At 40.5% G+C, this 23,995-nt stretch overlaps 2 protein-coding genes across 2 annotated transcripts in view; both read left to right on the forward strand.

Moving 5' to 3' along the window:
- The window catches only part of stx18 (syntaxin 18), a 50,296-nt gene extending 49,522 nt beyond the window's left edge, over nt 1–774 (forward strand). The window contains exons 10-11 of the mRNA XM_076292640.1: nt 365–445; nt 533–774. Coding sequence (XP_076148755.1) covers nt 365–445; nt 533–628 — 177 coding nt within the window. The 3' untranslated portion in view covers nt 629–774. The remainder of the gene's footprint in view (nt 1–364; nt 446–532) is intronic.
- A 5,996-nt stretch (nt 775–6,770) lies between these two features.
- LOC143132832 (matrix-remodeling-associated protein 5) overlaps nt 6,771–23,995 on the forward strand; it is a 43,649-nt gene continuing 26,424 nt past the window's right edge. The window contains exons 1-3 of the mRNA XM_076292643.1: nt 6,771–7,317; nt 8,086–8,309; nt 16,153–16,282. Coding sequence (XP_076148758.1) covers nt 8,110–8,309; nt 16,153–16,282 — 330 coding nt within the window. The 5' untranslated portion in view covers nt 6,771–7,317; nt 8,086–8,109. The remainder of the gene's footprint in view (nt 7,318–8,085; nt 8,310–16,152; nt 16,283–23,995) is intronic.

The following is a 23,995-nucleotide window of genomic DNA, read 5'->3' on the forward strand; positions in this document are numbered from 1 at the left end:
AGCATACCTTTTTCACTGAATTAATAACATGAATACCAAGTCATGAATTCAGAAAACCACCCCTTAGCTCACGGGAGAGATTGCTCCAAAAAGCAAAGATTTTCCTTTTTTGCACTTAATTCAGTTTTACTTTATTGTTGGTGCAGACTGTGGAAAATACTAATGTCTTTTAGTAGTATAGATAACATAAGTATAAACTTGTCACCGACACCTCAAGACCTTTTGACTGCTTTTCTGAATTAATAAGATAATACAGTCATTCATGCAGTACGCTTCTGTATAAAATGCATTAATTTACTAAATACAACTTTTGAAAACATTACTGGAGAGAAAATGAAACACATCTAAATAAATTTTCCCACAGGAAACCGAGATAGACAGTATCCACCAGCTTGTTGTTGGTGCCACTGAACATGTAAAAGAAGGGAATGAGGATATCCGAGAAGTAAGAAATGCTTTCTCATAGAAAATAATAAAGAATAAGTAACAATTCAAATGTCTGCTTTAAAAATATATATTTTTTATCACTCAGGCTATTAAAAACAATGCTGGCTTCCGTGTTTGGATCCTATTCTTCTTGGTGATGTGTTCCTTCTCACTCCTCTTCCTGGATTGGTATGACAGCTAATTTTATGTGTGCTTCTGAAGAACGACTCATCCAAATGTGCATGCTATCCAGTGCTATATATTCTTACTGAGACAACCACATGCTTGTAAAATAAATTTTTTTAAAGTAAACAAGATGTGTCTTTTTTTCTCAAAAAATCTGGCAGAAATGAAAAAAAAAACTAAAACACATCTTTTTTTGTTTTTGTCACACTTGAGTTATGTTCACTTATTGACAAGGAAAGTTGGCCAGGGTGTTTTTTCAATTTTAAAAACCACTGGCAGTATAATCAGTTGAGGGATTTTTTCAGGTTGATTTCAAAACTGAATTTATACTTCATCTTGTCTTCATAACGTCCACCATTTCCCTAACAAGAAAAGCAAGGGTTTTCATGCTTGAGTGCGTTTTGTACAGGTAGCCTAAATAGAGGGGACTTCACCGCCTCATCTGTCACAAAACGTTTAAACTGACAATATTCCGAATATCGACCGTATTCAGAAAAAAACAATATTGCGAATAAGAGTTGTTAATACAATATTCTGTTCATATTACCATTTACATGTCACGCAGCATATTCTGATTAATAACGGCTCTACCAAAGTTCTAAATGTTTCTTCCGTGAATGTTTCCACTGTGTGCGTTTAAATACCTGTAACTATTGTTACATTGTGTTTGTTACATATTTCTGCTGACATTGCCAGTGGTATTTCTTTCTGTAAATGTTATGGTATTTAGCCCACCAATAATTTGTTCACTCTTTCCTGATAACATTTACCCCCCGTTAATAGTGGGCGTTCCGAGCACTGCCATGATGCGTTCAATGTGTCCTAATCAACCGTTACATCCTACTCCGTAAGAACCAGTGTGAGTAGCTGAGAAGTTTCAAAACGTAGCGTAGGCTACCGACATGCCGGTTTTCCGCTTGGGCCTGCATGTGAAGCCCACACCGCGAAATAAGAATCCTGTGTAGCAGGCACGCTACTGAAATGTCTTGAAACATATAAGGTTTAAACGAGTCAAAAGAAACGTTGTGAACTCGCAAAACAACAACTATTATAAACAAAAGCCCACTCCTTCAGGCTCCCTCCTATGGTTTCTGTGTCTCTGACTCTGTGTGTCTCATTTTGAATGTGTGTGCACTTCCTATATACACAGGAACCACTTCCACATTGAATTGACGGGATAGAGTGAGTTCCATTACATTCTGTCATTACTAAGCCAGTGTGAAAAATACTCTGAATTAATGATTTTGCTACACAGTCTATTAGTGCTTTGTGTATGTCCATTGTACAGTATGTCCAATGCAGCGTGTATGTCCGTTGAGAGTGTGTATGAACCTCATTGCCTCCCCACCACAAACAATAAATGCCAAAACATTCCCTATTGCTAAGCAATTCAACGATGCATGCAATGTTCATGCAATGTAACCTTTGGGCTAGATCCCATATTCTTCTTTTTGCTAAATATATTTGATAAATAAACTACACAAAGACATTTGGGAATAAACACAAAATAATCCAACCAGAAAGCTCCAAACAATAAACACAAAAGGCTCCTCCTTCCCCCATGTCATAGACGTGAAATGGATGTGGCCATAGATCATTTAAACCAGCGGAACGTGCCGCTCTGTCTTGACGGTCATGAAGTCCGCCCAGACCAAATGCCATGACGTACACAGCTCCCGGAGTCGGCCCATAGACAGTAAAACAAAGATCGTTAAGGCGGAGCAAGATAATTTGTCGTAGTTCATGTCTATGGGCGCGAAATGGGGATCGAATCCTGTCTGCATAAAGAGGCATGTCGATGACGTATTGATGAGCGTACATTGCAACCGGCCAACAGCAGCGGCATAAATAACCGGCGCACACCTGATATAAAGTCGATTTTCTCTAGACTGGAATTCTCAAAAATGCTAAAAATGTACCTGAAATTTTCAGAAGGGTTTGAGGATCATGAAAACGTGCCCGAAATTCACATTCCTAACTCTATAGAACCAAGACCTTAGCATATGTGGTAAAATTCTGAGCTATGCCCATAGACTTCAATGGAGCAGTCGCTGCCTCTGCTCTGCATAAAGGGGGATTATGACCCCCCCTTGTGCGATCCGGGTTCCCGGAAGTGGCTCCTGATGAAATATCTTGCTCCGCTTTAACAATCTTTGAGTAAAAGATATGGACAGAGTCATCACGTAGATGTCAATCGAGGCGGGTGAAGCAAATTTCAACCGTTTCCTGTTGGTCGACGAGGCTTTCTGCGCAGGCTCAGGGGACGTAAATGTAACGTAGGCACGTAGTCTGACTTGTGTAACTCTTGTGATAGCTGCACCGAGAGATTGGGTATGTAGCCACTTACTTCGTTACCACCATGTCTACATTACTGTTCTAAATGTCCTAGTTGTTCGTAGATAAATGGGATTTAATTTAAACAGCACTCGCCACATTCATAGCCTAGGCTACTGTCAATCCATCAAAACTTCGCTGAAATGTTGTGCTCCGATGCTTTCGTTCTTATCCAGAGAATACGGTTATTTTGCTCCTGTGCGACGCTTTCACCCGCTCTGGCTGTATGCTTATTACGTCACTTTAGCATTGATTTCGGAAAAAAGTTTATTACTCAGTCTGTAAGTCAGTTATGAGGTTATGACGTTAATCACACAATGTTGTATTACTCCGGAAATAGAAAAAGTTCATATAAAGGCTTAAAACGCTTATTTGATGTCAAAGTGGCGCCAAAATTGAACGGGCTTCAATGGGGATGGCTAGGTGAACTGGTCTACTATTTAGCCTCAGATCTGCCATAGTGTCTACGCTCTCCGAACGTTCGCCTGCCCCCTTGAGTCGGCCGCACTCAATCAGGAACGCCACAAACATGATACATGGTAAATCAACAAAATATGTTAAATAACAAACTTAAACTGATTAGTAACAGAACACAATTGATAAGTTGCGTGCACTCAACCACACAATCACGTACCATTGAACTAAGCAAGTCTGTATGTATGAAGTCAAAAGTCTATATGTTGCGTTTTTACTTAATTGCTACGTACTGTAGTGTTGCTAAACATAGAGTGTGCATGAATATGAATGTAGATATGTAGACATCAAAATGTGTGAGCATGTAATTATGAAAAATCAACATAAGATTTAATGAAAAAGGATTTACACTGAACTAGCACGCTAGCTAGTTCGCCTCCGTTACACTCACCTCCCTAAATCCTCACTCCCATGATCCGGGTCACGGCACCACTGTAACAGAGGTCGTAATTCGTCCGCCGCTCGCGGCCCGCGAACCCGCCACCACTCACCGGCATGGGAGTCGAACGCTCTAACCACTGAGCTAAAAGCCCAGGCTCCCAACTCAGCGGTTAGAAGGGTTCTTAAGGTTAGGGCTGTGAGGATGTACACGCGCTACTAGCACGCTAGCTTAGTTCGCCTCCGTTACATAGGCAAATGAGGGAACACATCATCTAAATCCCTAAATTGAGTAACATCCAATCTCACTGTGCTCTTGCACAATTCATAGGCTTGGAGATGCTCATAATACCATGCAATCAGTTACTTGCAGATGAAAAAAAACATCACTGTTAAACACCAAGATTTCATCAATCTGTTTGAACTCTGGAAGCCCTGTACATGACCCCACCTATAAATCACCATACCAGTTGCATACCTAATGCCATCAACATGAACAGATGATGCTTTAAGAACTGTACTTTGAGTAGTCTGCTTTGACAACTGATGCTGTACATTGTCTGGGAGAGAAGCAACCTCTACACTCTTCACTTTGTTCACTTCTAAACTTGGCTTGAAAAATGAGGCTGAATCTAAAAAAATCTAAGCCATCATGCTCTGGTATTGCTCAGCTAAAGTTAGCGGGACGTTCATGAAGTTTTGGGCTTCACGGATGACTCGTTTGAAAAATGTGTGTTTTCCCTCATATCTCATTGTCCACATATCGACAAGTGGCCCAAAAACCTTATAGAGATAATGCTCCAAGTAGTGATGTTTTGGACGAAGCTTGGAGTTTGTGAAAACTTTTTGAAACAATTGCCTGTGTCACATCAATACATTCCTCAGTGAATCTACTTGACAATGCCAATTCAAGAATATATTTTACGTTCATTAACATCTCCCATGTTTCCTCATTCACAGGGACATGATGGACTATCATAAGAGGAAGCGATCTCATAAAGGTCCAGTTCTCATGTCCATATCCTCCAATTCTCTGCTTGGTGTTAAATGTCTTGGGAATTAACTAAGACCTGTTTGTTCTGTCTAAAAATGTGTAGTGTAGCTGGATTGCGTTATTCAGTGAGTCCAGTGTGGAAATAATGCTTCTTAATGAGATCACTCACTGACAATTTAAATGAGACAATGCCCTCCAAAAGATCATGGAGTATATCAGGAGGGAAGCCTTCCACAACATGGAAATGTTCCAAATGAGTACTCAGAGCACAACCACCTTTCACGTTTTGCCATGCATAAACGACAAAATCTGTTCACAATAAAACTCTCCTGAAATCCTGCTAATGCATGGGCAGCTAGGTTGTCTGCAGCTATATACAACACTGTCCCTTTCACACTTTCACCTCTGCACATTCCATGTTTCTCAAGTAATACTAAATCCTGAAAAAGTGGACGAAGGACATCTACGAACCCATACTGCTTGACTGTGTTGACCTTGCATAAGAGGGCGAGTTGTATTGCATGAAGGGAAGAGTGGTATTTGGGTGCAACATTATCAAGGACCCAGTAGAAAGCACATATCGTGTGCTTTTTTAGATGTCCCCAGGGGGTTTACTACCTCAAAGTCGTCGATGTACAAACTAAGGGCAATCCTAAATTCACCCTTTGTCAAGAGAGTAATCTCTTTAAAGCGAGAACCATCTTTGTAGCTACTTAATACACCCACCTGTGCACTATCAGAGAGGAGTGCCTTATCCAAAATGTCATCTTTGCTAAGCAAAGTTTGGAGCATTATCAGAATGGGAAACTACAGTATTACTGAAGAAAAAATCTGGACATTATCTGAACTGCCTAGTTGTTTTATATTAGATCCAGGACTTCAGGCTGCCTATATGAAATGTCTTGCTTAATGAACTTCCAAAACACCACATTATATAAAGTAATAGAGGAGTCTACCTTGTGAAGAATGCTTTATTTGCATCCACTGGGCAAAAGACAGTAACAGTAACTTCCATCGTTTTGATAGGTATGACGTTAACATTGAGGTGGCATTGTGGGTGGGATTTAGGACAACATAGAGAGGCTATCAGGCTAATAATTGGGGGGGAAAATGTTGATCCCCCAATTATGACCTGTAAGCTTGAATATCACATTATCTTGGCCTGTCTAGTGGGTTTGTGGCTCTTGTATTTTGAAGTCCTCTTTTGTTAAAAGAGATCCTATCCTACTTTCTTTGTCTTGACCCACTTTACTCCTTTCCATCCTTGTGGCCAAACTCTGCACAAATTCCCGGGTGAGAAGAGATCAGTTTGTCTTCTAAAGATATGTTTGCTATCCTGAGCACTAAGCAATTGGAGAAATGACTCCCAGAGAAACTAAGAATGACATTCAAGATATCTGGGGTACAAAATGGGAAAACAGGATGTTAGAAAGTCGTGCACAGAATATATCATAAATCAATTTGGTGCCGTTTTCTGTCTTCAGTAGAGCTGTGTGCTTGGATTACACACACACACACACATACACACACACACTTGCACGCACGCACACACACACACACACACACACACACACACACACACACACACACACAATGCCCTTAGGTTGTTTGGCCTGTCATTAAGATGTTAAGCTTATCTGAGAGTAAACTTATCCCAGGCATTGTGTATTATGCTCATTAAATCAACCTCAAACTGCTTCTTTGCCAGGGTCCCCCATTGGTACTAACACTAACTCTTCTCTTACCTTGACCCCCACTGACACCATACAGTCACACTGCACTACTAAGAGATATGTGATTACCTATCTATTTCACTTTGTTGTCACTTATGGTTGTCTGTCTCGTTCTAACATGTATATTTATTGTGTTATTGTATTTAATGTATTCATTATTGTATGTCATGCACCTTGAGAACAAAACACATTCCTCGTATGTGAAAACATACTTGGCAATAAACCTGCTTCTGATTCTGATTTGATGACGTATGCATTCAAATCTATATGTCATAATTCTTTTCCAGTTCCGTTCAGTTGCGTTTCAAACAACATTCTTTAAAGCCATACCATTTTCTACATGGGTCAGTCAATTCCCTCAGCCAACCTAATGCATTCACCATGTGTTTAAAGAAAACCCTGTATTCCAGGCTACCATTACCAGATGGATTTTAGTTCTTGCAAAACTCTTGCTCAATTGTGTTGATACCTAGAACTCTAGTATATAATATACTAGAGTTATACTAGAGTATAATTGATAGTATGTATGTCTAAGAAAGCAAATAAGCAAGTATGTCATTTATAGGTATTACAAATGTATGTCAATAAATACTAGAGAAAATAGAAAAACTTAATCACTAATCCAGATGTGACTTTTCTGAAAGGGCTTCTTGAGTTAGTGCTGATGTTTTTCAGTGGGAGTTCTGTTTCCTCGTCTGAGTCCAACCAGACCTCATTTCAGTTCCAAGTGAACAAAGCAGAGTTTTTACCAAAACCTATATTCATGGAACTAATATCTGCAAAGATTTGAAAGTAAGTAATATATTTTGTGGATTTGCTATGTTTTAATTTACTTCCATCTTAAGACAGACTAAAAATGTATTTAACAAGATTTCAAGTCACAAAGACGTTTTTGTCATAAATTGTTTGCATTTTACAGAACTATGCTCACTTTTATTCACATCTTCAGTGCTTAAAACCTGTTTTGTGCTCAGATTTTTAATTCTAAAGGTAGGCTTTTTTATTGTTTAAAGTTGGCACTGAGCCAGTTGTGTGTGGGAATAGCTCAACTGCTCCTGTGATTTTTTATCAAATTTAAAAAATCTACAATGGAGGAGTTTAATGTCCAGTGTAAACAGTGAGCAATGTCAAAGACTCCTTGCAGAAAGTTTGTATTACCACACTGGGAAAATTATTTTAGACTAGGAAGAGATTGATGTGATTCTAAATACAAACAGGTTTTTGGGATGAAGAAGTTTTGAAATGCTGCTTTGTTTCTTTTGGGCTAAACATCAATGATGGGTTTGTGATATTAATGGTGGAAACAGTGGGAGCTGGTGCAGAAGAATTGTACCATTAACTATAACCTATAACGATGAAGCTGCCTCGAGGGGACTATAATGTAGGAAGTAACCAGAAACAGTTCTGTAGTTTCCATTTCAGCAGTATAGTGTAACGTATTTCAGCATGAAACAAAGCTAATTATAAACTAGGTAGATTTTAATAAACTTTGTGTGTCTGGAAAGTGTGCAAATTGCTGATGGAGTATGTCCTCCTTACTGAAGGTTACTGTCATTGCAGGTGATATGATGACATGAAACAAAGATGGCTGTCTTGTGTGTTTCATCAGTCTTTCTGATGTCATCCATGCTGTTCCTGTTTCTCTCTCCTATCATACCGAATGCTGAGGCTTCATGTCCAAGATCCTGTAACTGTCCAAACACAAGGGAGGTGCACTGCACCTTCCGTCACCTTACATCACCCCCTTTCAACCTGCCCAAGGACAGTGAGCGTATTAATCTAGGGTATGTACTTGGCCGTGAGCGTATTAATCTAGGGTATGTACTTGGCCGTAAGCGTATTAATCTAGGGTATGTACTTGGTCAATTTTGTTATGTTTCTGACCCATCTTAAAATGGACTCAATTGTTTTTTTCCCATCAATCTACACACAATACTACACACATTTCTAAAAAATAAAAGAAAGTATTCAGACCCTTTGTTTTGACGCTTGTAATTGAGCTCTGGTGCATCCTACTTCAATCAATGGTCCTTGAGATGCTTCTACAACCTGATTGGAGTCCACCTGTGCTTAAATCAATTCACTGGACATTATTAGGAAAGGCACACATCTTTTTTATAAGGTCTCACAGTTGATGGTGTATGTCAGAGTGAAAACCAAGCCACAAGGTCGAGAGAATTGTCTGTAGACCTGCGAGGCAGGGGTTTTTCTTTGCTGGGAGTTTCCCAAAAAGCACCTGAACGACTCTCAGACCATGAGAAGTAAAATCATCTGCTCTGATGAAACGAAGACTGAACTATTTGGCCACAATTCCCAACGGTGTGTGTGGAAGAAACAAGGCACTGAGCTGCACTGATGTTTGTCCTTCTTTATGCTTCTCTCATCCTCTCTAAGGAACTGTGGATGTCATTCATGAATGTCTGGATGTCATTAATGAATCCATTTCTATTAAGATGAGTCTGAAACATAACAAAATGTGGAAAAAGTGAAGCGCTGTGAATACTTTCCGTATGCAATGAATACTAGGGTTGAGCTGATTGAGCTCAAAGTCAAGGCATGCTATGTGAAAACAAAAACTGGGAGAAGAATGTGCTAATCTTGTCAATGTAGAAAAATAAGAATTAAATTAAGGAATGAGAGATAAAAGTGGAGAAAAAAGTGGATTCACTAGAACCATAAAAGAGCGGTGACCAATTCAATATGCAATGTTGTTGAATGTACTTTGAAAAGAAAATCTATATAAAAAAATATATTTTCATCACCAAAAATATAGGGCAATTTTCTCCCTAAATTAAGCTACAATCAATCCAAATACTTATTCTGTTCATTGTATGTCAAACACAGCAGTTCCTGTTTTGTGTATGCAGAATGTCTCTGTTGCAACTTTCTGGTCTAAACTCCAGCACATTAATGTCCCTAGTTTTGTATTTATGGCCATTATTACAGGGAAACTATCTATATGGATAGACAGTAGCAGTTCATCTCACCAGAGACGTCCTGGTGTGAACACACACACGCAACTGTGCCGCACCAGCAACGCAATGGAGAGAGAACACGTGTGACCATAGACTATAAAATGTGTGACAAGCAGAATGTGCAAACCAATTTACAGAAACCTGTTAATAATGGGTAAAAAAAGGTCCAATGTATGACCATGGTTACAGTATGCATTGGTTCCCACACGTACTGACTGACGTTAAAAGAAGTGACAACATTTATACAATTAGTCATTTTATACTGTTTTTTTTACAGTTATTGGAGTAAACAGAAACAGTGTATTTCTGTAGGGATCTTTTATATGTTCAGAGGCATGACATTTGTGAGCCTGTAAGTGGTGAAAATAAACAATGCATGTATGTCTCATAGGATTACATTGTACGGCTGTCTGACTGTAGGGTACAAGATGGAACCTATTGTTGACTTGGCCAAACTACGGGTCTGCATTGATATATTTACCTGGCCACACCCACGGAGATCTCATTTCAGGGAGATACTAGTCTGGAACACCAGTTCACTAACGTTTCCGTTGGTCGGCAGTCAGTGACGAGAGGGGGTGTCACTATAGTTTCGAAATCGAAAGTCGCTGTGGTAAATGGTAGTAGCCTGCAAACATCAAAAATGTGTAAATTTATTTTCAGCAAAGGTAGGCCCACATACATTGTTTCTTGACTGCCAGTACTGTGTATTGTCAGTTTGTACAGTGGAAGTGATTAGGGCAGGCTGCCAAACGTATCCAAAAGGAAACAAATTGTAACCACTTATCATGCTCAAAATAGCACCATACTTCTGCATAGTGTGTGAGTGGTAGACTGAGTCCAAGGCTTTAAGTGATCAAGCAGTAGCATTTCTATAAATCACATCACCATAGTCTAGAACTGACATAAAAACTGCTTCAACAACTTGTTTCCTACATTTCATAGGGAGGCATAGGGAGAGGTAGGCTTTGTTTCTGTAGAAGAAACCAATTTTTTGTCTCAGTTTTTTTACTAGGAAATCATTGGTCCAGTGTAAGCAATCACATTGATTCAGGGATTCCTGTTTACTTCCTACTTCCGCCTACTCTTTATAAACTGACAATAAACAGTATCAGCAGTCAGGAAACAATGTATGTCAAGTCAAGTCAAATTTATTTATATAGCACATTTCAAAGCAATAGCATTGCACCAAAGTGCTTTACATAAAATAATAATAATAATAAAAATAATAATAATAACAATAATACATATACATACATATAAATATATAAAAAAAGGGAGAGGTGAGGGAGTCAGGGAGTGTTAAAAGCTAGGGAGAAGAGGTAGGTCTTTAGGTTGGATTTAAAACTACTAATAGTGGGGCAGGATTTCACAACATCAGGAAGGCTATTCCAAAGCTGGGGAGCATAGACAGAGAACGCTCTGTCACCTTTGGATTTAAGAGAGGCAGAAGGAACACAAAGAAGACACTGGGAAGATGATCGAAGAGGTCTAGGAGGACAGTAAGGAATTAAAAAGATCACATAAATACTGAGGTGCTAAACCATGTAAAGCTTTGAAAACAAACAGAAGAATTTTAAAATTAATTCTTTGTTCCACAGGAAGCCAGTGCAGTTTAGCCAACACAGGTGAAATGTGGTCACGTTTCTTAGATCCAGTCAGTAATCTGGCTGCAGCATTTTGGACCAGCTGGAGTCTGTTTAGAGTAGATTTAGTTACACCTACATACAGTTAGTTGCAATAATCAAGCCTAGAGGAAATAAAGGCATATATAAGGATTTCTAAATCACTGTAGGAGAAAGAAGACTTGAGCTTTGCTATTGTCCTAAGTTGGTAAAAACTTCCCTTGACAACGCTGTTGACTTGCTTATTAAAAGTCAGAGAAGAGTCTAGGAAAACACCTAGGTTCTTGACCACACTGTAATGGTTAACAGACAGAGGGCCAAGAGACTTGCTTACATTGTTGACAGAATTTGGTGGTCCAAAAATGATTACTTCTGTTTTGCTGTCATTTAGCTGTAAAAAGTTGTTAGCCATCCAATTCTTAATGTCATTAAGACAAAGAAAAAGGTTTGTCAATGAGCAGGAATTTTCAGGGGCCACCGGTATATAAAATTGGGTATCATCTGCGTAGCAGTGGTAACGAATATTGAATTGATTGAAAATGGAGCCCAGGGGAAGCATGTATAAAGAAAATAATAGAGGCCCTAAAATAGAACACTGGGGGACACCACACTTAATGGGAGCAGATGACGATGAAGCATTTGCCTAAATGCACTGAAAAAGATCTATCAGTTAAGTAAGATCTGAACCAATTTAATACAGTGCCTTGCAGACCAACTTCAACATCCAGGCGTTTTAAAAGGATCTTGTGGTCAATGGTGTCAAAAGCAGCACTAAGATCTTACAGGACCAATAGGGCACAAGAGCCAGAGTCAACAGAGAGCAATAGATCATTATGGACCTTAAGTAAGGCAGACTCTGTACTATGAAGTGGTCTAAAACCAGATTGAAACTTGTCAAGGATATTATAGGTGTTTAAATAGGAAGAGACTTGTGACAGAACAACTTTTTCTAAGGTCTTAGAGAGAAAGGGCAGTTTAAAAATGGGCCTATAATTTTTCAAATCAATGGGATCAAGGGAAGGTTTTTTCAGGAGAGGTTGCACAATAGCGTGTTTAAAGCCAGAGGGTACTACTCCATTAGCCAGGGAGCTATTAATGATGCTCAAGATAAAAGGGCAAATAGCTGCAAAAGCTTCTTTGAAAAGGTGAGATGGAAGAATATCAGAGTGGCAAGAAGAGGGCTTCATATGAGAGACCACGTCTGACAACTGTGAGGAAGAGACTGGTTGAATTTGTTGGAGGCGGCAAACTACAGACTGATACAAAGCAGGATCAGAAATTGAGGGTGTGATATGAGACTTTATGTTGTCAATTTTGTCAATAAAGAAATTGAGAAACGTCTCACAGGTTTCTGTTGTAGCAGGAAGAGAGGACATTGTAGTAGGAGGATTTATGATAGAATTAATTGTGTTAAACAACACTTTTGGTCTGTGAGCATATTTGTGAATAAGCTCAGCATAGAAAGCTGCCTTTGCTGCTTTGACAGTGATTTGATAAGCCTTAAGAGAATCTCTAAATATATCATAGACCTGTAGTTTATCTTTTTTCCATTTTCGCTCTGCTTTCCTACAAGCCTTTCTGAGCGAACAGGTAGTGGAATTTAGCCAAGGAGTAGTCGACCTATTGGATTTACACCGCTTTTGTTTTAAAGGAGCTACAGAATCAAGAGTGGCTAGGCAAGATGTATTAAAAAGAGTTAGTAGATCCTCAGTGTCGGTGCAGGTGGAAAGAGAATCTAAGACAGCAGGTGAAAGAGAGAGCATAAAAGTATTAGTGAACTGTGAGGCTGTGGTGGAATTAATAGCTCTGACAAGGGAGTAGGATGAGGGGGGTGGAGGGGGGGGGACATAACAGTGAAGATTCAAATAAAATCATAAAATGGTCAGACACACCAATATCAACTATTTTAACATTGGAAACTGAGAAACCAGAGGACAACACTAGGTCTAGTGTGTGACCCTTCTGATGTGTTGGGGCCATAACTGACTGCACAAGGTTAAAAGAGTCCAGAAGGCCTAAAAACTCATTGACCAAAGGTTTAGATGGGCAGCATATGTGGATGTTAAAGTCCCCCAAGATTAATAACTTATCAGCACGAGAGGCCATAAACGATAGAAGTTCAGCAAATTCTTGAATGAAATTACAATTAATTTTTGGTGGACGGTAGACTAAGGCACAAAGTACAGATGCATTGATCTTAAATAGCTGCAGTTCAAAAGTAGAAAACAGATCAGTTGGTACAATTCTACATTTAAAACTGTTCTTAAACACTGTACATGTAATTAGACCACCACCACGACCAGAGACCCTAGGTGAGTTTAAAAAACTACAGTGAGCAGGGCAAAGGTTACCAAGTGCAATGATGTCATCACCAGAGAGCCAAGACTCGGTGATAAACAGAAAGTCTAGATGGTGGGACGTAAAACGGTCATTCAGAATAAATGCTTTGTTGGAAACAGAGCGAGCATTTAAGACAGCAAACTTAACCAAAGAAGAGTCCTGTTCATGTCCTGTATGTGAGCCTACCTTTGCTGTAAATAAATTTACACTTTCTTCTGACTGCAATTTTTGATGTTTGCAGACGTTGCAGGCGTTGAAACTTTAGTGTCATCCTCTCTCTCAAGTAGGCTTGGCCCCCAAACCAGGGTGCTTGGTATCAAGGTGACACCGAAGCTTACAGCTATCATTAAACTATAAGCTATCATCATCAAATAACACACTATGGCTGTAGAGCATCATCAGGCCCAGTCCACGAAAATCTTTAACTACAACTTTAAATAATCATGGTCATACTTCCTACACTTTTGCTTGGCCCAGTCTCCCCTCTTACCGTAGACCATGTACTCTAAAAAGCGATACATTTTTTAAACACACAATGAAAACAGGCAGGATAACACGCAGGCTAGCAGTGTAGATTTGAATCGCTGTTTTTTCCCCTTGTGCTGCACCTCCCCCTCACCATTTGAAAACCGCTGGTCTAGAAGAAACACACTTTCCAAAAGAACTACGCATTACAGCGTATCCTAACTGCATCTGAGCGAGAGACTGCCGTGTAGCTCTATGCCCACACTGAATCTGTTACATAGGTCCTTTTATTGCATCATATTTCTCATTCAATATAGCAGAACAACGTGAGTGACAGAAAGAAATTAGAGGCTAGAGTCTGGCTAAAATTCTATTCAAAATATCATGCACTGTCGCATTGCGTCCAGTTAGGACATTGAAATTGAAAACAATGTAATAAAACTGATTTTGTCACTGACGCTCACTCGTATTACATGCAGTTAGGATTTGCTAGGTGCATTCTCTAGTGAATGCAGCATGGTTGCACTTCACCACCAAGCCACTATGGGGCACAGAAGCACAAACTATCCTTATGAGAGCTCACGCACCTTAAACCTTTTAGAAGAAGAACCTGTCAACGTTGGATTTATTAGTTGATTTTCAAGATAGGAAGAAATACTATAGAACTTAAATAGTAATAGTAAGTTAGACAGGCTACTGTGTGTGTATGCAGGTATAATGAACCACATAGTCTGTCCCTCATGGAACTTGCACTTGTTAGGCTATTTATTTATTTAGCAGCTCACTGCACATGCACATAGGCTACACATTTTTAGATACCCCCACAAAGATCAAATCATAATTCAAACCCTGCTTATTTAGCTGCACCACAATTTGTGTGGCTGTTTTTCTAAAGACTTAGGATGTAAATAAAATCCATTCAGCTGAAAATGGGATTATCATTAGATCCTCCAGGAAAACAATCCAAAACATACATACAGTATGTTCAAGATCAACTCAAAATGGACTTCTGCCATCTTAAAGAAGCCCTATGCAGGTCTGGTTATTCCTTCGCTGTTTCTGGCGACAGCCATGGCCTACTTGTTTGGGGCAGCCATGGCCTACTGGTTAGCGCTTCGGACTTGTAACCGGAGGGTTGCCGGTTCGAACCCCGACCAGTAACCACGGCTGAAGTATCCTTGAGCAAGGCACCTAACCCCTCACTGCTCCCCGAGCGCCGCTGTTCTTGCAGGCAGCTCACTACGCCGGGATTAGTGTGTGCTTCACCTCACTGTGTGTTCACTGTGTGCTGAGTCTGTTTCACTAATTCACGGATTGGGATAAATGCAGAGACCAAATTTCCCTCACGGGATCAAAAGAGTATATATACTTATACTTATACTCTGGGTTTTCGCCTGATTTGGGCTCGCATTTTTCACGACATAGCTCCCCCTGCAGCTTCGGTAGCAAGTGACTGCTACGCTAAACCCCCACTAGCTAGCTAGCCATCAAGAAACCAAGCTAAACACATACAGGGCTTACAATAAAATGGTTGAGCAAACACATCGTTCAAGAGACTATCAAATCACATTACAAAAACGAAGTTCACCCAAGGGTAGGCTACTTACAATTTCAACAGCAACAAAGCCAAGTCGGAGTCCGTTTTGCAGTCTTCTTAGAAACTACAATCTGACTACATTTTCAAGGCGCGATTGGATACTTCCGCTGAGTCACATCCAGATGTGTTCGGGCCACGACCAGAAAGTTGCATATTCGTTTTTTCCGCGGAGAAGCACTAGGGGGAGACGAAGCACCCACCAAACGACCCAAAACGTGTTGTAGAACCATCAGAACGACTCTCAACCTGCATAATTAAGGTCATTTTTGCTAAAATTGTTGCATAGGGCTTCTTTAATCCCCTGATTTAAACCCCATACGTTTATTAGGTGCTCAAGGACAGGATTGTGCTAGCAGCTGTTATATTGGCAAAGGGAGTTTGTACAAAGTATTGAATGCAGGGGTGTTAATCTTCTTGTGGCAATTATCATACAGGGCACTTCATACTCAAAACACGTGTAGCAAAACACACCAAACTACAGTGTTTTTTAACAAAGAGCCAACATTTATTCATTTCTTGGCTAGGGAATAATGTGTTGTACATTTACAGTTGGAACTCTTAAATTAATTATGTCAGTAGTTTATTTCATCTAACAATATACATGTCATTCACTGTTTTCTCACAGTTATAACAGTCTCAAAGGTGTGACCGCTTCGGATTTTGGAAATCTTTTTAAGTTGGAAATGCTCATGCTCCATGGAAATGATATCAAATTTGTGGGACCAGGAACATTTTATAATTTACGCCATTTACAGGTGGGTACGCATTAATAATATATGATGACATCAGAAAAATGTGTAGTGATGTGTTATTTTTTTCCAGAGCTGTATACAGTGTATATACAATGCCTATAAAAATGTTCACCCCCATCATCCATTCATCAAGCAAGCCCACTATTGTTCTTCTTAAGTTTACTTTATTAGTGGGTTTGATCAAGTAAGCCCACAATTGTTTTTCTTAAGTTTTCTTATTAGTGGAATTTGATCAAGCTAGCCCAATTGTTCTTCTTAAGTTTACTTATTACTGGGTTTGATCCAGCAAGCCCACTATTGTTCTTCTTAAATTTTGTTTGTTTGTTTCTTTCTTTATTTATTATTCCCGTTCACCCACTTTTTGTGCGGACTACTGCTCCTAGAGCGTTTGAGCTACACTGTATCAACACGGTTCAGGCCCGAACCGGTGTAGGTTGCTTTAGAAGCCTGAAAGGGACCAAGTGTGAAAAAAACCTTTAAATGGAGTGACGTAGGAAGTGGGGTAAGTTTTCTAGCCAGCTGCCATTTCTGAGCTCCACTGATGATGGCTTTTCTTAGGCTGTTTTCACACTTGGTCTACTAACCATTATCTGCTGTATTAGAACCGATATCTCAGAGTTTCCCCATCTCAGGGTTGATCAACCCAGAGATCAGGGTTAGACAGAGAGTTTGTTTCCTTTCTGGAAAGCCCCCCAGGTAATCTAAGAGCAGCACCAACACACATAAAACACTATAGAGAACAGCAGCATAGATTAGATTCAGATTAGATTAAACTTTATTGTGATTGTACAGAGTACAAGAAAACAACACAATGCAGTTTGCGTCTAACCAGAAGTGCAAAGAGCAGAAAAGTGCAATGTGATATACAAAGACAGGTGATGCATAGGCAGGACAAGACATATAGTGCAGCGTAGACAGTAGTATACTATGCAGTAGGTTTACAGAAGTTGGTTTAGAGTAATACAAATTAGATATAAATATATGCAGTGTATTAGCAGTTACTATATAAGAACAGAATAAATATGGCTATGTGATATGAACAATGTATGAACAACATGTACAGATATGTGCAATGTAGTAGCAGTAACAATATAATAGTAGTAAGAATGATATAGATATATGCAGTGTATTAACAGAATATATTATGAGAAAAACAGAATAAATATGAACCACAAATATGTACAGTACGTACAGCGATGTGCAGTGTGGTAACAGTAGCATTGTAGTGCAGATACAGTAACATTATAAGAGTATTAAAAATAAGTGTGTATGTGCAGGATGGATAGTATGAAGAGCAGTAGAATAAGGCTATGTATAAATGTAATTACAGTATGTACATTTGTCAATAAATAGACCACTATGGGTGGGATAGGGTAGTGCAAATTGTCCGGGGGGTGGGGGTGGGGGGGATGTCCACCTCCTTGTTGTCCCTGTCAAGGTTGCCAAATCGTGGACACCTCGCGTGGTGTGGGGGGGTGACAGCCGCAGGAAAGAAGCTTCCTCTGAACCTGCTGGTTAGGGTGCGGAGAGACCTGTAACGCCTCCCGGAGGAGAGTGGGGAGAACAGTCTGTGGTTTGGGTGAGAACAGTCTTTGATGATGTTGAGGAGCCTTACGCAAACATCACTTGCCCTGGATGGTCTCGATGGAGGGGAGTGAGGAACCGGTGATGCATTGGGCAGTTTTCACCACCCTCTTCAGTGCTTTTCTGTCATGGGCAGAGCAGTTGCCATACCAAACTATGACACAGTTGGTGAGGATGCTCATGATGGTGCAGCAGTAGAAGTCGCAGAAGAAAAGACGCTGGTGAGCCTACTTGGTCAGGGTAGAGGTGTTGAGGGTCCAAGAGAGGTCTTCAGAGATGTGGACACCCAGGAACTTGAAGCTGGTGACACGCTCCACCTCAGTCCCGTTGATAAGAATGGGGATGTGTGTACCAGTTTTAGACTTCCTGAAGTCCACAATGAGCTCTTTGGTCTTTTTGGTGTTGAGAGCCAGGTTGTTGTCAGTGCACCACAATGTAAGGTGCTGGACCTCCTCCCTGTAGGCCGTTTCATCGTTGTTGCTGATGAGACCAATCATCGTAGTGTCGTCTGCAAACTTGACAATGGTGTTAGAGCCATGTACAGGTGTGCAGTCGTAGGTGAAGAGGGAGTAGAAGAGAGGGCTCGGCACACATCCCTGTGGTACACTGGTGTTCAGGGTGATGGTTGAGGAGGTGTGATTATCTAACCTAACAGACTGAGGTCTGTTGGTTAGGAAGTCCAGAATCCAGTTACAGAGGGAACAGCATTCTCACATAGGTGTTGCTGTTGTCAAGGGACAGGGCAGAGTGAAGTGCCGTAGAGATGACATCCTCTGTGCTCCTGTTCTGATGGTAGGCGAATTGGAAGGGGTCTAGTGAGGGTGGTAAACAGGTCTTGAGGTGGGCCAGGACCAGCCTCTCGAAGCACTTCATGATGATGGGAGTGAGTGCAACTGGACGGAAGTCATTAAGGCTTGTTGCAGTGGAGTGTTTTGGCACCGGCATGATGGAGGTGATTTTAATACACGCGGGGACAGCTGCCTGGGCTAGTGACAGATTAAATATGTCAGTCCAAACCTCAGTCAGCTGCACACCACAGGCCCTGAGTACGCGTCCGGGGATACCATCAGGACCAGCAGCCTTACGTGCATTAGTCTTGCTCAGTGCCACATACACATCGGTGGTGAAGAGTGTGAGGGGCTGGTGATCTGCAGAGACCGCTGCCACCTCCTTGTTGTCCCTATCAAAGCGGCCATAGAAGTCGTTCTTGATGCCCCTTTTCAGGTTAGCCCTGGATGAGCTATAGGCTTGAGCATCACCTGATCAGGGGCCTCATTTATAAAAGTGTTGCGTAGAAACCATCCTTTATTTGATCTTAGATAATTTCTGAAATGATCGTACGTGTGATTCAGAGACCACGAACGTACGCACAAAAAAACGTGCGTACGCCACCCTTCCAGATGTGCCCATTATAAATCACAAATGAACGTCAATTTGTGCGCAGCCGGATGGTTTTAGGTCTCCGCCTTGTAAACACCCCCTCATCTATATCATTAGCATATGTTTTAATGAAATCAATGGCCTAAAAGCTGTAGCCTATGTAAAATTATATATTGAAAATATTGTATAGGCCTAGCCTATACCATCTGATGTTAACTATAAGCGTCAGTTTGAATAGCTTAACTAATAATTTTTTTTTTCCAGCAAAGCTTTCTGGAAAGAGATGGTATGCATCCATGTCCATTGTCCTCTGCTCGCTTTCATTCCTTTTGCTTGCAGTAATGTGAATAATCAACATTTAGTAGCCTATGTTTAGGCCTACTTTGTAGAAAAAGAAAAGTGGGTAGGCCTACCTAAGGAAAGACCTCTAGGCCTACAGCATAATCATGTACGTTATGGTACAGTATAGGCTACTGTACGTTTCCAATATGACCCAGGGTAATATGCTGATTTAGTCTACAAAACAGAGGACTAAATTGCATGATATGTCATGTAGGCTTAACGTTTCTTTTAGGATAGGCTATGTTTTTGCAGAAAAAGTAGCCTAGTTCGCCGGTCTTTCATTCATTCTGCATATATGCGATCGTTTTCTTTCAATAATGTCCAATGGCTTAAACATTGTCCTTTATTGTTTGCTTTAGACCTACCTTTATATTTTAGCCTACATTATCCAACTCACGTATTGTCATCTGATCTTGGGCACTGTCAGTCAAAAAAAGCAAACAGGTGCGCGCTCTGCACCTCTTTACGCAACTCCCCCGCAACAATATATGAAGATGCCCTGCTTTCAGAGGATAACTTCCGTCCCTTGGTTGTGTAGGCTATATATGATATAAAATATCTATAGCCTACATTAGCTTACATTCATATTACCTTTCTGCTACCGAGCTGGGAATAGGCCTATTAGCGCAAATTAGGATGTAGTGGAGGCTAAACGCGAGTAAACGCATTTTATCCACCTCTGAATTTTCAGAAATAGAGTTTACCCACCTCTTCTTATTAGAGTTTATCCATCTCTCAAAAGAGTTTATTCACTTTTAACATTCAAAACTGTATTATCCAATATATTCCCAATATTGTACAATAACCTCCATCATTATCAAACATGTTCTGAATGCCTTTTTTAAAAATCCGATACCGCATGGCGCAGTCCACCTCACCGAGATCGCAGAATTCATAGATCACCCACCTCTTATTTTACCACTACATCCCAAATGTAGGCCTACTTTTCCTCTCCTAAACGAGGCAATTGGACATTTTATGGTCAATATTAGATTGGTGAGAGCACAATAAATATACTAGATCACCTGTAAGAATGTTTCAATCATTCTATCGTAGGTCTTGGTGTTTTTTTTAAGATATTCTGAAATAAGCTATTCGTTTTTTCACTTTCTTAAGTGGGCTATAGTTCTCATTAGCAGTTTTATGCCAAACAATGAAACATTAAGCTGCGTCCAAAACGACTTTAAAAATCTTCTGATATTGATCATGCATATGGTAAAGAAAGACATGAGATCGTTGGTCTTGGAATTTTGAAAATGCATCGCACTTAGACCTCAGATTACTTGCAGTACCCCGGCATTACCACAAGGAAATGGTCGTACGTCAAGTTTGAACCTGACGTGGAGATAAGCACTTTTCCACGTCAAAGACGGTTTTTATAAATCTGAGCGTTGGCATGGATTTGAGCGTACGCACGGTCTAAAATCAAATCTGTGCGTAAGAACGCTTTATAAATGAGGCCCCTGAATGCGATGTCTTGTGCCTTCAGCAGGAGTCTGACCTCACTGTTCATCCATGGCTTCTGATTAGGGAAAGTCGTAATCCGTTTGAGGGTGGTGACAGTCCAAAACGGAGGAGGCATATGAATCAATAGGCTTGTTCGTCTTGACTGATGGTGCATTCAGAGCACCTCGGAATGACAAGGACCGCCCCCATGGCTACTTTGTTTTTCCGACAGCAAGTGTTCAAGTGCTTTGCCATCGAATGTGTGACAAACACGGATGCCACAACAAAGGTTAAAACATACACTCACTAATCCTAAACAAACAACTGTATTTGCTTAAAATATAGTGTAAGATGCTCATGAAAGAAAGATATGCAGCTTTCAAGTGACAAAAACGGCAAATTACCAAGTTCACATTAAAACTGTTGGACATGAAAGGCCACATGGACTACAAACCAACTACAACGTGACGACAAAAGTGATGACGAGCCCCTAACTGGGCAACTCTGTTAGCAAAATCTAGCCCCAGTTTCCGACCTCTGACTCACACATTACGTGACGTGAATGATGCGGAATGATGATGTTTTCACTCGGAGAAAGGTTTTTACGAAGCCCAAGAACGCTAGGTAAGACTCCCGCAACATTTTAAGGCCATGTGACATGGTGTCACGGTGGTAAGTCCCTCCCCGGCTGACAGAAGTCGGACAAAATTTCTAACCAGCAAGCATTGCGTCCATCCCAGTATGCATTGTGTTCAACCCAGCATGCATCACATCAAGTCAGATCTGCACAGATCTGCCTCAAGACGAACTCGCCTAATGTCTGTGTGGGAGTCATGAGTGGCCTGAGTTGCGAACACTCTCCAGTCAGTGATTTCAAAACGCTGCTGAAGTGCCGAGTCAGCTCCCTCTGGCCACACTTTGACTGTCTTAACTGTTGGTTTCACACGTTTGATGAGTGCTGAGTTCCTGGGCAGTAGAAACAATGAGAGGTGATCTGAGTGTCCTACATGTAGGTGGGGGAGGGGAACGGCTTTGTAGGCATCAGCTATGTTTGTGTAGACATCAGTGGCGATTGCTGCTCTTTGGAACAGGGGAAGCTCTGATAAAAATGGTAAATTATTAAATTAATATTATTAAGGTGCTATATTGTTCTTTGAGGGCAAAAATGATCCCAAACAGTAGGCTATAGAGTTGGCATGGCAGACATGGCATAATGTAGCCTACACCGTTTTATAGCGCGCTACCCAGGGGGTCAAGAGCGTGCAGATTAGCTTCGGCATGTTAGCATACGCCATTTTCAAATATGGCGCTGCATGGAGCATTTGGAACCAGCTCCATGCACGAAAATCCGTGTTGGGCACGAGCTCTCATGCGCGTACATGTTGGTGGGCGGGTACCTATCCGGCGGCTACAGCCAAACGTTATTCAGTGCGTATTTCTTGAGGATCCTATGAGAAGACGTGCATATTATGGTTGTTTATCCATCATATGACAAATAAACAAATAAATTAAATTGTATTGATCTTGTTTCGTTGTTGTTTGTCCCGAACAAACATAGCCTAAACATGATTAAAGACAATAAATTACACAACAGCGGCATAAAGACCTTGTCTCGTTACCAGTGTTGGGAGTAATGCGTTACAAAGTAACGCGTTACTGTAATTCCACTACTTTTAGTGGTAACGAGCATGTAACGAAGTATTTTTGTAAATCCAGTAACGCAATTACAATTACTGAAATTTCAAAGAATTCGTTACTTGCGTTACTCTGTTGATCTTGAATGAACGACTGCAGACAAGATGCACATTTGCTGCTTTGTCTCCCGACCTTAGCTGTGTTTCCAGCGATTGTGTTTCATGTTTAGATTGCAGATGCATTCTTTACAGTTAATAGGAGCCTCCTCACATTCCTCCTTATTTCGGATTTATGCTAAAACACAGTGCATTACGCTACAATTTAAATGGGCATCTTAAAAGCCTTTTCCCTTTCGTTTCCATCTCGTAAGCTCCACTACAGTAAAAGCGCATTGTTGTTTATCTCCGCTCTTTTTCGCCTATTGCGCAAAAGCCTCGTTATATCAATTTCACAACATAGCCACGCCACAACACCAATAGGCTACGGTAGCCTATATATAGCCTTGGCACAAGCAAGCACACGTTTAACTCGAGAGGAAAATGCAGATTTCACTTACCAGATAAAGAAACCTCCAAATAGCCTACCGTACGTAACAGCGACTTGAGTTATTTGCACAGTAGGCTATGTTTACATCGGAATTGACGTCCATGGTGTTATGGATTCATTTGTCTGCGACGGAACATGCAACTTCTCTCTGGAACACCTTATCAGCTGAAGAGTAACCTTCTGCATAGTGCGCGACAATCCCAAACTCTCGGATGCATTAGAACTTATTTCGGTAGGTCAGCACTTGTGCAGCGCAGGCTTTTCCCAAACTGGTGGTGCTTAAAATGCTATATAATACAACTGTGTTCAAAGCAGGATGACGATAACCTAAGGTTATGTGTGTGTGAGCAGACAATAACTGCTTTGAAAATAGGCCATTTAACATTGTTTCACATTACATCCCATTGAACGAATTCCATGTAGCCTACAGAAGGATTGCAATAATAATGATAATAATAACTTATTACTATATTGCAGAAGGCAAATAATAGGCAATCAGTAGGCAGTGCACTGTACATATCTATCAAACCACCTAGATGGTGAGGGTGGCGCAAAACAAGGTCAGGGAGGCCTTCATGCATTGTAGAATGTTTTGTGGTCGGAAAAAGTTTGAGAACTCATGCACAAGGCTATTGATTTGAAGGCCCGTTGAAACTACAATAAATAGGTCCAAAAATTAGGTTTATTGTGTGTGTGACTGTTCAGTACTGTTCATATTGACATTTTAAAAGCAGACTTAAAAGTAACTCAAAAGTTACTTTCTCTAGTAACTAATTACTTTTG

Source organism: Alosa pseudoharengus, unplaced genomic scaffold (assembly GCF_046254945.1).
Source record: "Alosa pseudoharengus isolate Yale_2024_CS ecotype anadromous, Long Island Sound unplaced genomic scaffold, YU_APseudo_1.1 YU_APseudo_1.1_scf_19, whole genome shotgun sequence".
Lineage (NCBI taxonomy): Eukaryota > Metazoa > Chordata > Actinopteri > Clupeiformes > Clupeidae > Alosa > Alosa pseudoharengus.